The sequence below is a fragment of the Pyrus communis genome, chromosome 12, assembly GCF_041283825.1.
Source record: "Pyrus communis isolate YQ-2024b chromosome 12, ASM4128382v1, whole genome shotgun sequence".
Lineage (NCBI taxonomy): Eukaryota > Viridiplantae > Streptophyta > Magnoliopsida > Rosales > Rosaceae > Pyrus > Pyrus communis.
Window position 1 is genome coordinate 327,141 of NC_142576.1, and position 13,893 is coordinate 341,033.

The following is a 13,893-nucleotide window of genomic DNA, read 5'->3' on the forward strand; positions in this document are numbered from 1 at the left end:
TTTTTTTTTCCTTTTCATTCTCACCTTCTCAATCTCCCTTCAAATATCTATTAAGTTCCAAACCTAGAAAAAGTGGCGGAGAGGGCTCGATTTTATTCATCCTAGACCACCATTAACTCAGGAATATATATCAAATAATTCATGCGACTCACAAAGGTAGGATCCTCAAGCTAATTTTCACAAGTTGATATATGTGCGCGCGCATAGACTAAAAGGCTCGATCATCCTTCTACTAATATATTAGTTTCGAAAATGAAAAACCTGTCAACATCATCACCTAAGAATGCAGTCTTCTTCTTCTTTTTTTTTTTTTTTTTTTTTTATTTTAAAGAGAAAAGTGACCCGCTAGTGGCGAAGCCACAACAATTTTTTTTTTTTTTAAGGCCGATAAAACTCACAAAGATATTTTAACCTCCTCATGATCACAATTTTGTAATTTACTAGCGTTAGGAATCGAATTTAGAACGAGCCATATCAAATACGGACCTGGAATTCCCCTAACCACTAGCCACCCCATGGTGGTTAGAGTCTCTATTAGAGAGTGGTGGTGGTGATAGTAACTTGAAACCTACAAATCTCTCACATTCATATTGCAGAATTGGAAAGAGCAATATATCTATGTTTCTCACTCTTGCTATTCTCTACCATTAGAAAAGTTTGAGACTGCACGCTTTGTTTCCCAATCGATCTCTAGTCCAAGATGCATCATTTCCACCACTACCTAGTACCTACTACTTAATTATTTATCAGTCAGTGATGAAATTAAATAAAATTATCACCTTCCTTATCAACATCGTCATCATATTATACCTTGCTTGGTTTTTAGCCTCCACTCCACTCCCACTACCCTAGTTTCATAAAATTCCACAAAAACAAAAATTCCCCCACCTTCCAATTTCTATTTTAGTTTATTAATTCCTTAATTAGGTTTGACGGCGAGATATCCTACTGCAGTAATATAATATATATCCTAATCCTAGTAGTAAGTAATACCTTAAGTACCTGCAGTGCAGTGCAGGCACTAGAATTTGGGCAACATCGCAGTAATATAATATATATCCTAATCCTAGTAGTAAGTAATACCTTAAGTGACACCCCAACTAAAATCAAGGCGTGCTGGCCGTCACATTTTGATTTTGATCGGGGTGTGTCAGTTTGATATCAGAGCATAGGATACCAAATTGTCGAGTCTGAAATGTGATGGGGTCCTAGACCGGAATGTGACATTAAGCAACTGCAGTGCAGTGCAGGCACTAGAATTTGGGCAATATTCCTTCCTTCTTTCATTGGATTTCACGCGGCGATCTTCATCTCCTACTCATCATTTTCCCTTCCCTTCTAATTTACAAATCTAATATCGCAGTATCCGCACAGCACAGCACAGCAGGTGTGTATAATATATGTTGTATCCATCGCCACTAAATCAATTATCATAGATTAATATTAATCACTCCCTCGTAAAGCATAGCTTGCTTCAATCCTCTCTCTCTCTGCCAGTCAAGTAGTTTCTCTCTTTGACTCTTGTTTACAACGAACGAAGTCATCCAAACACAAACGCTTTTTCACTAACAATAATATAATAAACATTCGTATATAATCAATTAAATAGCTCAATTTTTTTACCTCTTTTGCTGTATATAGTATTATGAAAATTTATTCTTTATTTTGGTCAAAGCTCAACTTAATCATATATATTAGACGAAGGTATTAGTCAATTTAACATACATACTGAATAGATGTTTCTCCGACCTTCGCAAAACGAAGAGGCTTGTGGTTTGGGGGGTCGCCCTTTAACATATATATTGCATGGTCCTCCTTCCTCTTCTTTTGTCTTTGTTTTTGGTGAAAGTTGTTTTTTACTCTACTTCTATGCCAAAAAAATTTCCTTGTAATTTGACCAAAAATTGATATTTTGGCCTTGTTCTTCTTCCACCCTTCATATATCGAATTTCTTGTCTATAAATAATTATATTGTATATAAAGAGGACTCTTCTCATTGATTTTATCACCTCTCCATCTTCTTTATATATATCAACACAGCAACAAGTTTATTACTAAGAAACTGCAGGTCCTTGTGAAATTCTTGATTAATACAAGGAAGGAGGCATGGCGGCCATGGCCAAATTCTCAGTACTCTCACTCTGCTGCCTGCTTTTTGTGAGTTTGGTCGTCATCATTGAGGCTGCCCCTCAAAGCTCTCTTGTCACTCATCTTCCTGGTTTTAATGCTAACTTTCCATCCAAGCACTACTCTGGGTAATTCAGTTATATAATTACACACATATACATATTATGCTTCTATATCTCTATATGTTAGAACTACTGCTTTTAATTTGATGGGAATTTGTTGAATATTGTGTAGATATATTAGCATAGATGGAAAGAATCTTTTCTATTACTTCGTAGTTTCAGAAAGGAACCCAGCAAGTGATCCGGTTGTTCTGTGGCTCAATGGTGGACCCGGCTGCTCTAGCTTCGACGGATTTGTCTATGAACATGGTAACTAATCCTTACCGTACATGTTCAGTCTTCCACTTGATCTCTTTCTTTCTTTTTTGTTTTCGTCTACGTACACACCACTACTACTACTTGAATCATTTACTTTCTCTCTATATCTTTTTCAATAATATATATGTATACTTAGGTGATTTCTGTTCAACCACAAGTTTGTTTTTCTTTCTGTTCAACCACAAGTTTGTTTTTCTTTCCCATTTTATCTTATATATAATAATATGATAGCTGGACGACTAGTAGTGTCTGTATTATATATGCTTTTGCATGAGATGCTTCTGCTGCTACACGTTTTAAGAAACGTTTGGTGGATGTGTTTCACTGTATATGCCCTTCTTCTCGTTTGGGGCCCGTTATTATCAGTTAGCTTGCTCACGGGTGTGAAGATTGGATAAAAAGACACTTTTGTTTCACAAATTACAATAATTTCTTCCTTCCCTTCGTCACACGGGTCAAAATTTAAGACATTACAACCATTAGATTTGATATAAAAAATTGAGATTAAAATATTAAAACCAGATCTATTTATTCTCCGCTCTTACACTAAATTCAAAGATATATGACCATTTATTTGTCATCAATTACTTGGTGTGCATCAGGGGAACTGTAACTGATAGATAATATGTGCCTTGAAAACACAATTCATAGACCAACTCTAACAAGAGCAAGTGTGTTGTCCATTTCAGCTGTATGCAGATCGGCACCATACAATTGAATTGTTGTCTTTTCTTGTTGTCTGCTAATTTATTTTGAATATAACTACAAAAATAAAAAGCCACTACTAGATGCTGATCATATGAAACTCCTCGACACCATCATCTAGAATATGCAACATGCATGTGACAAAATCTTATTATTCCTTGGCCAAAAATTGATGTGACATCATTAACTTTGAAAATGAGATCATATTTTTAGGTTAATTTACTTGATTAATTATGTATATATGTAGGACCATTCAATTTTGCAGAAGGAAAACCTAAAGGAGCATTGCCTGTTTTGCATCTTAATCCTTATAGCTGGTCCAAGGTAGGTCTAATTAAACATTATTTAGATGGAAAGACTACCATGTTTTCCCTTTACTAATTTTTATCATCGTTATCTTTTTTATTGGGCAATAACCAATTAATTAATTATCAGGTTTCCAACATAATTTATTTGGATTCTCCTGCTGGTGTTGGATTTTCTTACTCTCAAAACCAAACCAAATATATCACTGGGGATATCCAGACTGCTCTTGATACCCATGCCTTTCTCCTCCAAGTAATTAATCTGTTTTTCTAATTAATTAATCTACTCCTCAATATCATATTACATATCATCATATGCTTATTGATTATAAAGGGGATTAAAAATGTTGTCATGTGATGCTATATATCTTCTTTTTAAAAAACTTCGTTTTAATCCTTAAAAAAGATGAGTTTTAGATTATAATCTTGTGTAAGATTAAAATCCAATTTTAGTCCCTAGTACATTTAATCATCTCATTATTAGTTATATTTTGATGTTTTATTTATCTTTTTATTCCTATTTTAATGTATTAATTACATTTAAATTTAATTTTCATTTCATTTATCATAATATATTTTAATGTCTACATTTAGGAAACTAATTTTTTTATAATATGCAGTCCAATAACAATTCTGTATGTTCTTCATTTATGTACGTTAATGCATTGGAATATTTTAGTATATTAATCAATACAAACATATAAGTACATTAATTCATCAATACAAACATATACATGCATTTTGGTACACACATTTGAGGTTTTTATTTTTTATTTTTTTAGTACAACGATATATTTTACTCTAAGACGAGGGAGAGTTTGGCTAAGCCACACAATGAACAATTTAATTTGATATCAAATTCGCCATCCACGAGATTCAAACCAAGTACCTCTCATTTGAGTATTGACTTTTAGGTACATTAATTCAATATACTATATTTTGGTACGTACATTTTGGTACATACATTTCGGTATTGACACATTAATTCAATATAATACATTTAGGTTCATTATAATATATTTTGGTACAATCATGTAGGTACAAATATTTTGGTACAAAAAAGTCAATTTTATATATTTTATCACAGTTATTTTTGTACACTTGTGTATTTATATATTTTTGTATCACAAATTTCTTTTAATATTTTCTCATTTATATTCATTTTTAATTAAAGAACTACATATGTGCATATTAATAAAATTAAAATTTAATGTGGAGAAATTAAATAAAAATACACATTACATAACAAAAGCTGAATATAAATTTTGATAAAAGTACACCTTAAGGGATTAAATTGAATATGTAATCTAGCACCAGATTTTTTTTTTTAAAAAAAAATTAATTTTTTGCAATGACTAACGTTCAAAAACCTCTTTTCTTTTTCGTTTGTTTCTTCCATTTTGTTGCTAAGAATTATGTACTGTTTATGCAATCACAGTGGGTTCAGCAATTCCCAGAGTTTCAACCAAATCCATTGTATATTTCGGGAGAGTCTTATGCTGGAGTCTACGTGCCAACTCTTGCTTCTCAAATTGCAAAAGGTATCTAATTAATTTATTTGTATTTACATAAATACAACATTACACGAATTGCGCGCATATGTATATAATGTATTTGTTGGATTTAATTTCTGGTGTGTAACTATGTACTGTATTTTATCCATATATGTACGTATAGGTATAAACAAAGGAACAAAACCAACTCTAAATCTCAAGGTGCGTATTCTATCAAGTCAACTTGAGAAAATTAAGCTATATAAACTGATTCGTTTCATCGCGTTAATCGTAGTTAAACTTGTAATGTGTGTAATCAGGGTTACCTGGTGGGGAATGGAGTCACAGACCGAAGATTCGATAACAATGCTTTAGTTCCATTTGCTCATGGGATGGCTCTCATTTCAGATAAAATCTTTCAGGTAGCTAGCTGGCTAGAGTACTGATCAATTAGTTAACTCACACACATTATGTCTTCGTTTTCGGTTTTCCTTGCTGAATTTCCACTGTCAGAAGTTTGTGTGAGGCAAATATGTGAGATGCCTCTATGTTGCAGGAAGTTGTTGCCACATGCGGTACTGACGTCCTTAATGTTCCTCCTTCCAATCGTAGTCTATGCCATGAAAAATTTCAACCACTTTACAGGGTGCAATTCTAGCTCTTTTATTCAATTTAATTAGATTCAAACTTGTCACATTGTTAATTGTAATCTAGACACAACTATTTGATTAATTAGGCTATTGACGAACTAAACCTCTACGACATCCTTGAACCTTGTTACCATGGCCCCGGAGCTGATAATAACAAAAATTCCAAAGAAAATAAAACAAGCAGCTTACCGTTGAGCTTTCAGCAATTGGGGAACACGACAGAGAAGCCTCTGGGAGTGAGGAAAAGGATGTTTGGCCGAGCTTGGCCTTTTCGAGCAAACGTAGAAGATGGCATTGTCCCATCATGGCCTCAGCTCGCAAAGACACTGGATTCCAGTGTTCATTGTATCGTAAGTTACTCTTAAAACTCAATTTTAATTAGATTAGATTAATTTTTTAGTAATTAATTTGGATATTAAATAATTTCTCTGCAGAATGATGAAGTTGCAACGCTATGGCTGAACACTCCAGAAGTTAGGGAAGCAATTCATGCACAACCAGTAAGCTTGCTTGATTTTTCTTTTTCTGCAGAAGTTAATGATCTAATTAAAAGAAAGTAAGAAGGAAGGAAGGAAGGAATGAATGAATGAGTGAATGACGTATGGCAGGAAAGTGTGACTGGTCCATGGGAGTTATGCACAGATAGAATAAGTTATTCACACGATGCTGGAAGCATGATACCTTACCACCAAAATCTTACAACCCAAGGTTACAGAGCACTTATTTACAGGTATTTAATAATATATTAACAGATGGATCAAGTCCTAATTAATTAAGTTAAAGTGAAATGTATACGGATTAAGCTAATTGATAAAAACAATTAATGTTGCAGTGGAGACCATGATATGTGTGTTCCGTACACTGGAAGCGAGGCATGGACTGCATCACTTGGGTATAAGATTGTAGATGAATGGAGACCTTGGTTCTCCTCTGACAACCAAGTTGCCGGCTACTTACAAGGATATGCCAACAGCCTCACCTTTCTCACCATCAAGGTCTCTGGTCGCTCCACTGTATACATTAATATTGCTATATGTACATGTTTCTTTCCTCCAAAATTAAAGATAAATCTGGAAGCATATGCAGGGAGCTGGACACACTGTCGCAGAGTACAAGCCGCGGGAGGCACTCGACTTCTTCCAACGCTTTTTGGGCGGAAAACGCATTTGACCGACAATAATACGACGACATTGACCAAGCTCAAGCAGCTGCCGTTTCACTTTTCACTTTTCATCACATTTTCCTTTCGTTCTCTATATTTCCATTTGTTGAAAGAGTACTACATTGAGTTTCAACTTTTAATCTTCATTGAGTTTCAACCAAGAATTTCACACTCTCTTCTTTTTTGGATCAACGTAGGAAAACGAAAAGGAAACAGAAACAAAAAAGAGGTCCCATAACAACTGGAAAACACACTAGTCTTGCCCTCCCTCCCCTTTAACCTCAAGCCAATTGATTCACGTATGATGTTTTCCACAATAAAATCTAGGAAATATCTTCTTGTTATTAGTTTCATTATTTGTGAGTGAGACGGACATTAATTAAACCATTGAAAACAACCCTCCATCATAATATCTCTCTCAACTCAAGTACCGACGTTGTCGTTGTATAAACAGTTCCAATCAATCCTCACCATAATATATATATATATATATATATATATATATGTAGTATCTTTCTGGAAAATTCAATTTGTGTGGTGCTTAATTTGGTAGCTTAAGGTCAGTTCAGTGATGGTCCTGATGAATGAATGCTACCATTCAGGGTTTAGATTATGACAAAGATATTCTGAAAATACAAAAGCTTTGCCGTTGCTCGCTATAGTCAAAAGGAATCAATGAATAACATCAACAGCCCACCAACTTACCTTTAGGGCAACTTGGATGATGCCAACTTGCCAACTAGTGAACTACCACAAGGGAGCGAGTATATGAACAAAATTCTACTTTGATCCGGAATCTCTTATACACTAGGATTTTTTACCGTTAGATATTTGATCATTAAATCTTTGACTAAGACTCTAACGGCTGAAAACCTCAGCGCATGGGATACTCCAGAGCATACTAGAAAAATCTCGGGAGTATATATGCACCCTACATTTATCTCCACCAATCAATTACCAAATTAAATGCAAATTCAAAACTCAAAACTAACCGACAACACACAACTTTATAATAACAAGAAAAGCTAATCAAGTAGCTTATAAATATCTTGTTTGCGAGTTGCAACTGGGGCAACATTACAATTGCAAATATGTACATATTACTCCACATCTGAACATGACAGGCACTTCTTCAAATACAAAAACAAGACAATTCAAGCTGAAAACTAAGACGAAACTTCATTCGTTCATTCTCACAAAATTATTATCCACACATCGAAATACATGAATTTCTTCAAAACAAAGAAAGAAAAAAGAGTCGGAGAGTTGGATTTTTACACAAAAAAATATTCCAATCTCCCCAGACATTGCTAATATAGTCAGGAGGATCCCTCACACCACCTCTCCAGTCAAAATTTTAACCTTCATTTCACCCTACAAATCACTTTTGTGTTGTAGAATAACATAGGCAAAGCAAAAGAATAAATAATACAAAACAATTATGATATCAATATATGATATGAGAAACAAACAGGGGAATTCAAACCTTCTTCCACATCTTCTTGTCTTCTTTTGTGGGCGTAAATCTGGGCAGATTCAATAATGTGTTCACCCGAGAAACTCCTTCCAAAGCTGACCACTCTACACCTGGTTCCGAATTCATTTCCTCTGCAGCATTCTCCTTTCTTCCTCCTCCTTCTTCTTCATCTTCTTCATCTTCTTCTTCGTCCTCTTCGTCTTCTTCCTCGTCTGCAAGGATCTCTTCAGCAGTTCGGACAGTCCCTGCGCGGACCAAAGAAGCTGTCTCTGAGAGATCTTCTTCAGCATTTACCTCATCTGCCGTAGTAGGCTGCTCCTTCTCATTTGACCCGTTATTAGCAGCAGTTGATACTATGTTTGAGTCTAAGTCAAGGAAGAGACAAACTACAGCACAGTCATCTACTTTGGAAGTTGGGTACTTCTGTCTCCACACACTAACTGCTGTCTCTACCAGTGCTTGAGCTGCAGAAGGACGTGCAGGGGCTGTTGCTATAACGTCTACCACTTCTTTGTTAGAGAGAACATCCCAAATCTGGCAAAAAAGTTTTAATCTTGGATTCGAAGAGCACAAGGAGGAATAGGAAGGGGGAAGGGAAAGGAAATGTTATATATCTCTTTAGAAAATAGCTTAAAATTAGCTGGCTACGTACCCCATCTGTCGCCAGGACTATAAATTCATCCTTCTCTGTGAGACGCCGATAGGATACATCTGGCACAGAGATGAGGCCAAAATCCTTGAGGCAGAAATCTCCAAAAGCACGCGCCATGGCAAGACCAGGAGAGTCATTGTTTGGCAGCCAGACTCGAGCAACCTCAGGTTCATCCTGAAGAGCAAAAACGCGCCCTCTACACTTCCGTATTCTCTCTGCTTCCGCTGTTAGTGAGGAAGAATTAGGGAAAAAGCAGGTAAGACCTAAGAAACAACTTAATCACAAGAAGCTAGCAAGCAGACCATAGTTGACCACAGAGCATTCCCTGTTTACTATTGCAGGTAGATGAAAGCCATTATCCAATGTACCAGGAAAATTCACTTTCTATCATTTATGAGAAATTATTTCTTTATTTCTGGTCCCAAGTTTCATATATAGATCCAGAAACTAAGAAGCATGACCCAAAAGAAAAAAAAAAAAAAGAATATAGTCATAATTCTAATATAAATCCTACGCCAAAATAAAGAGTGTTTATTTTGGCGTAGAATTATAGTTAAAAAAATATTCATGTTGGGGCCCAAAACACTTTGTTGTGTTGTTATGAAGATGTTCAGATATGAAATATATTTTTTTCATGTATCGAGCATCATTAGAAATTTGACCAGATCAGGTCCTGCCAAAATCATAAACCAAATTTGAAAACTAGCAAACTGAAAACTATTACGAGAAAGGAGAAGGCAAGAAGAGAGAAAGAGTGATACCTGGAAGACTTGGTTTGAGATCCACAGTCAACTGAATTGCACTTAGAGTGTCATCTCTATCTCTCGTGCACAGAATGGCTCTGGAGTCCCCAACATTTCCAATGAATAAATCCCGACCCTAAGAAACAAGCCAACACATGCATGATCAAGATGAGCACATCACCCAAAAAATAAAAATAAATTAGAACAAGTTTGCAAAGGATATGAAAGCACCTGTTTAATCAAAGTTACTGCTGTTGTCCCACTACAAAAGCAATCGATACTTGGTGTTGTTCGCAGCTCCCTGTCCATAACTTTAAAAGCCTTCTGAAATGACTCTCTCAGTGTCTGAAGGATCTCAGGGTTTTTTTCTGTTTCGTCAACATCCACGGAGGGCCTGAGATCTTCATCAACAGATACAAAAGCAGTATCATCTGAATTCAAGCTTCCTGCAGTGTTGAGGCTGATCTCTTTGAGAACTTCCCAGTTTGCACTCAATTTCAGAGGAAGAGAGTCCCTCACTCTTTTAGCAACCATATGACCAAATGGACCATGCCCATCGAAAACACCACAGAAAACTGTGTCTGTTCTCGAACAGAAATTCTGAAATTCATATTTAAAAGATTTAGACAATAATTACATTGTTCACCCCTGGATATGTTTCCTCTTAAGATACATATATCACAGCAAAATCTCAAAACGTAACATTCAGAGAACAAGGATCAAACACGGATACAAAATATAACAGCTTAAAAACACGGATACAAGAAAACAAGGATCAAACTATCTGAAGTGAAGGTTAATATATGCCAAAATCCGTCCATGTAAAGGAATGAACACATTGACAATGAAGGTGAGCCAATTTGCTCTGCAAACGACTTGTAATAGCTGAGGAGAATGATAAAACAAAGAATTCAACTGCCACCACAGAAGTAAGTTTTGCTAGTCTGGATAATTTCCCTGGGCAAAAAGGGTGGAAAAACTGTAGCCAACTAAAAGAAAATGGTTTTTCCTTTCTTGAAGTAGAACTACAGGAAGTACAATTTCTTTCAGCTGAATTGATCATAATACAAAAAAATAAAAATTTGCACACGTAGATTTTTCATGCAGATTTAAAATTGATGAATCCGTAAATATATCAATTAGGCTGCAGGAAAAGAAAAAAGAAAACATTTTACCTCCCAAACAATCATGGCATCCTGATTGGTTCCTTTCTTGCCCTGCTGCGTAAACAAAGATGCAGCTTCACTGGACCCATTGAGGAACATTCTCCCGGGAATTCTGTGCAGCTGTTCTTCCCGGCGGTAATCGAAGGACGAATTTCTCGACCCCATTCTCTTCTTAGAGCTCTTCCGCCGCCGGAATTCATAGGAGGGAGACGACGGCGTATCGGGCAGAGGGCTCCTGCTTTCTACAGACAAGCAGGAACCCATTCTCAGGGCCCTGATAATGTTTAGTAGGCACTCCAGACCAGCTGATGAGCAATACAACCCCGCACTCTTTTTTATCGACGGATCCGTCGTCGCAAACTGTCGCAAATAACCCCCAACGCCCTTCAATTTCACGGCCTTTGATTAACCATCCAAATCAATCCACTAAATTCACTCACTTTTGATCAGATTAATCCACCTTAATTACAATCTGCGACCAAATTGCTACAGAATTCCCCAGCAAGCACTTGAATTTTTCACTTTTCCAGGAAAGGAAAACACTTTGCTCTTTCAATAACCCCCTCTCTATCTCTATTTCTCTCTTCCCTTTTCAGATCAGGAAAGCAGATCTATGTAAGAAGATCCAATTCAGAATACCAACTTTTTCACCACGAATCATTGTCCCCGAATCCGGCTAGAAAGCTCTCCAATTGCACGACCCCAATGGGTTGTCCTTCCCTTCCCAGATCAAGCTCGAATTCTACGAATCCAAAATTACAGCAGAGCTGCAGAGAGAGAGAATGGGCAGAGCAGGCAGGTCAAGTCACGGCTCTGCATAAAGCAAGCATCTTCGTGAATGTTATCAGAAGGGAGGAAGTGGATACGGAGCCAATTTTAGAGAGAGAAAAACATCAAGGAGAGATACAAGGAGGAAGGAAGAGAGAGAGGCTTTCAAAGTGAGAAATAATCGCAACCACCAACAGCAACTGAATTATAAAAGATTGCAAAAATACCCGCTCTTACAATACGACCTGACTTCTAGAGAGAGCAACCGAAAAACAGAGCGAATGCAACAAACAACTACTAAATTTGAGGAGCCAGAAATTAAAGAATAAAAATAAAAATATGTAGAAAGTGAACGATTAGATTTAGCCATCAATAAAATTTACTGTCACAGTCGTACCGTCACATAATTAATTTATTGCATAATACTTAGCCGCTTTTCTTTGAATTTACAATTCTTATTTTACTCATTTTCATCCATGATATTTATTTTGCTTAAAATTAAATGTAAGATAGGATAAAGACGAAAAAATTTAACAATTTGATAAAAAGAAAAGGGTTTATTGTATAAAATAAACATATGGATATTAGGTTCCACCGATGCGGCTAATAAAGTAATTAATTAACAGAAATCATAGAATTGTAATTTTTGAGATGATTTGTATGGTAAAATTGTTATTGGTAGAAAATGGCCTAAAACAATGTATTTCGACACACATTACATAGTTAGTTTATTGCAGATTTTTAGATGTCTTGTCTGGTATATAGAATTAATATACATACATGAGACATACGTCTATCATCAGGATTCAGACATATTGTTTGAATAAGAAAACCGGATTTGTGCAATTGATTGACCCAACTCAACTCAACCTACTGGAATGAGTTTTTTGGCGTAATATTCCAAAAGTTTTTAGTTTAATACCGCGTTTAATGCATGTGGCTTATTACATTTTAGCTACAATCTCGGCAGCTTTGTGTACAGATCATACATAATAAGGATCAAGAAACCCTGATTTCTAGGACAATTATGTGGTTTGCCCTCCCACGTTACACACTCATTATATATATATTCATGCAAGTTAAGTGATGTCCAAATCATTATATATACGAAGATGCTTTTGAGTGATGTCCAATCCAAAATTGGCTCTAAAATTGGCTATATATAGACACAGACTAATATATATATATATATATATATATATATATATATATATAGATCAAGGAGAGCCAGTATTTATACCAAATATATATATAGACATAGACTAATATTAAGTAGATACAAAAGGATTTTGAGAGGATTAAAAATGGATTGGATTTGAGAGTTTCAGTGTGTGTGTGGAGGCAGATGTTTATATAAATACATGTATTTCAGACAGAAAACAAATAATACGAAGAGCATGCAGTGCATGCATGTTAGGAATCATATATGTATAAGAACAGCTGTGAAACCACCATTCTGTCCCTCAGAAATGTGAACATCCTCGTCATTTCTACGTGGGCCACTCTGACTCTCACTTCTCTCCCAGCAAGCAGCTCAGCTTACCTCCTAATAATTCCCTTTTTTGTACAGATATGGAATGCAATATGCATGGCACATATACAGTACCATGTGTCATTCTACTTGTCAAATACATATAAATACACACATGCATGCATACAAACTTTTACAACGCTCGACCAATTCGTATATTCTGTCGATCGTTCCGTCTCTTTGCTTTCAAATTAAATTCTTAAATTTCTTTTCTAGAACTAACATATGGTAGAGTTGATATATGTCTAGGATCACAACGAATGTCATTAGATCAATGATTTTGTATTAAGGTAGTCAGTTGAGGTTGTAAGGTATAAACACAATGATTGCTGTTGTATTAATATATTGAATGAAATTCAGTTGAAACAAATATTTCCCCTCGATCTTTCTAGCTTTCTTTCTCTTGAATTTCGTTGTTTAGCTTTCTCTGTAAGAATTACATACAAATTATCAACATATACATGCATACATGCATACATACATACATATATATATATATGCATTCCTTCCAAGTTTCCAACATGAACATGGAGATTATGGGATCGATCTACGTACGCATACAATATATGCTTCTCGATCCCTCGCTCCCTCCCCTCATAGAAATCGAATATTGTTATGTTATATAAATGCTAGGCTTGCTAGCTGCCACCTCCACAATTTGTAGCTAGGTTTACTTTTTTAAATTGTTTATACATGATAATCCCGTTAATTGCAATGATTTCTTCAACTGACAG

The 13,893-nt window shown here is 35.6% G+C and overlaps 2 protein-coding genes across 2 annotated transcripts; one reads left to right on the forward strand and one right to left on the reverse strand.

Annotated features, from left to right (window-relative positions):
- Window positions 1-1,466: 1,466 nt before the first annotated feature.
- On the forward strand, window positions 1,467-6,993 carry LOC137744066 (serine carboxypeptidase-like 20). The gene is made up of 13 exons (XM_068483927.2): window positions 1,467-2,255; window positions 2,362-2,498; window positions 3,460-3,536; window positions 3,648-3,770; window positions 4,956-5,058; window positions 5,195-5,232; window positions 5,331-5,432; window positions 5,567-5,656; window positions 5,747-6,010; window positions 6,095-6,160; window positions 6,269-6,390; window positions 6,493-6,655; window positions 6,747-6,993. Exons 1-13 carry the CDS (start codon window positions 2,107-2,109, stop codon window positions 6,828-6,830), a joined length of 1,518 nt encoding a protein of 505 aa, XP_068340028.2. The 5' UTR covers window positions 1,467-2,106; the 3' UTR covers window positions 6,831-6,993.
- Window positions 6,994-7,982: 989 nt separating this feature from the next.
- Window positions 7,983-11,971, reverse strand: LOC137744067 (putative protein phosphatase 2C 33). The gene is made up of 5 exons (XM_068483928.2): window positions 10,870-11,971; window positions 9,926-10,294; window positions 9,713-9,830; window positions 8,952-9,175; window positions 7,983-8,833 (listed from the first exon to the last, which is right to left on the reverse strand). Exons 1-5 carry the CDS (start codon window positions 11,122-11,124, stop codon window positions 8,303-8,305), a joined length of 1,497 nt encoding a protein of 498 aa, XP_068340029.2. The 5' UTR covers window positions 11,125-11,971; the 3' UTR covers window positions 7,983-8,302.
- Window positions 11,972-13,893: the final 1,922 nt, after the last annotated feature.

What these genes read in the sequence shown, in the direction of transcription:
- LOC137744066 (XM_068483927.2), top strand. Translation starts at nt 2,107, where the DNA reads ATGGCGGCCATGGCCAAATTCTCAGTACTCTCACTCTGCTGCCTGCTT. An exon ending in ATCCTTATAGCTGGTCCAAG is followed by an intron (nt 3,537 to 3,647) that starts GTAGGTCTAATT and finishes ATTAATTATCAG; the next exon opens with GTTTCCAACATAATTTATTT. An exon ending in TCACCTTTCTCACCATCAAG is followed by an intron (nt 6,656 to 6,746) that starts GTCTCTGGTCGC and finishes AAGCATATGCAG; the next exon opens with GGAGCTGGACACACTGTCGC.
- LOC137744067 (XM_068483928.2), bottom strand. Translation starts at nt 11,124, where the DNA reads ATGGGTTCCTGCTTGTCTGTAGAAAGCAGGAGCCCTCTGCCCGATACG. An exon ending in CAGTAACTTTGATTAAACAG is followed by an intron (nt 9,831 to 9,925) that starts GTGCTTTCATAT and finishes CTTGTTTCTTAG; the next exon opens with GGTCGGGATTTATTCATTGG. An exon ending in TAGTCCTGGCGACAGATGGG is followed by an intron (nt 8,834 to 8,951) that starts GTACGTAGCCAG and finishes CTTTTTTGCCAG; the next exon opens with ATTTGGGATGTTCTCTCTAA.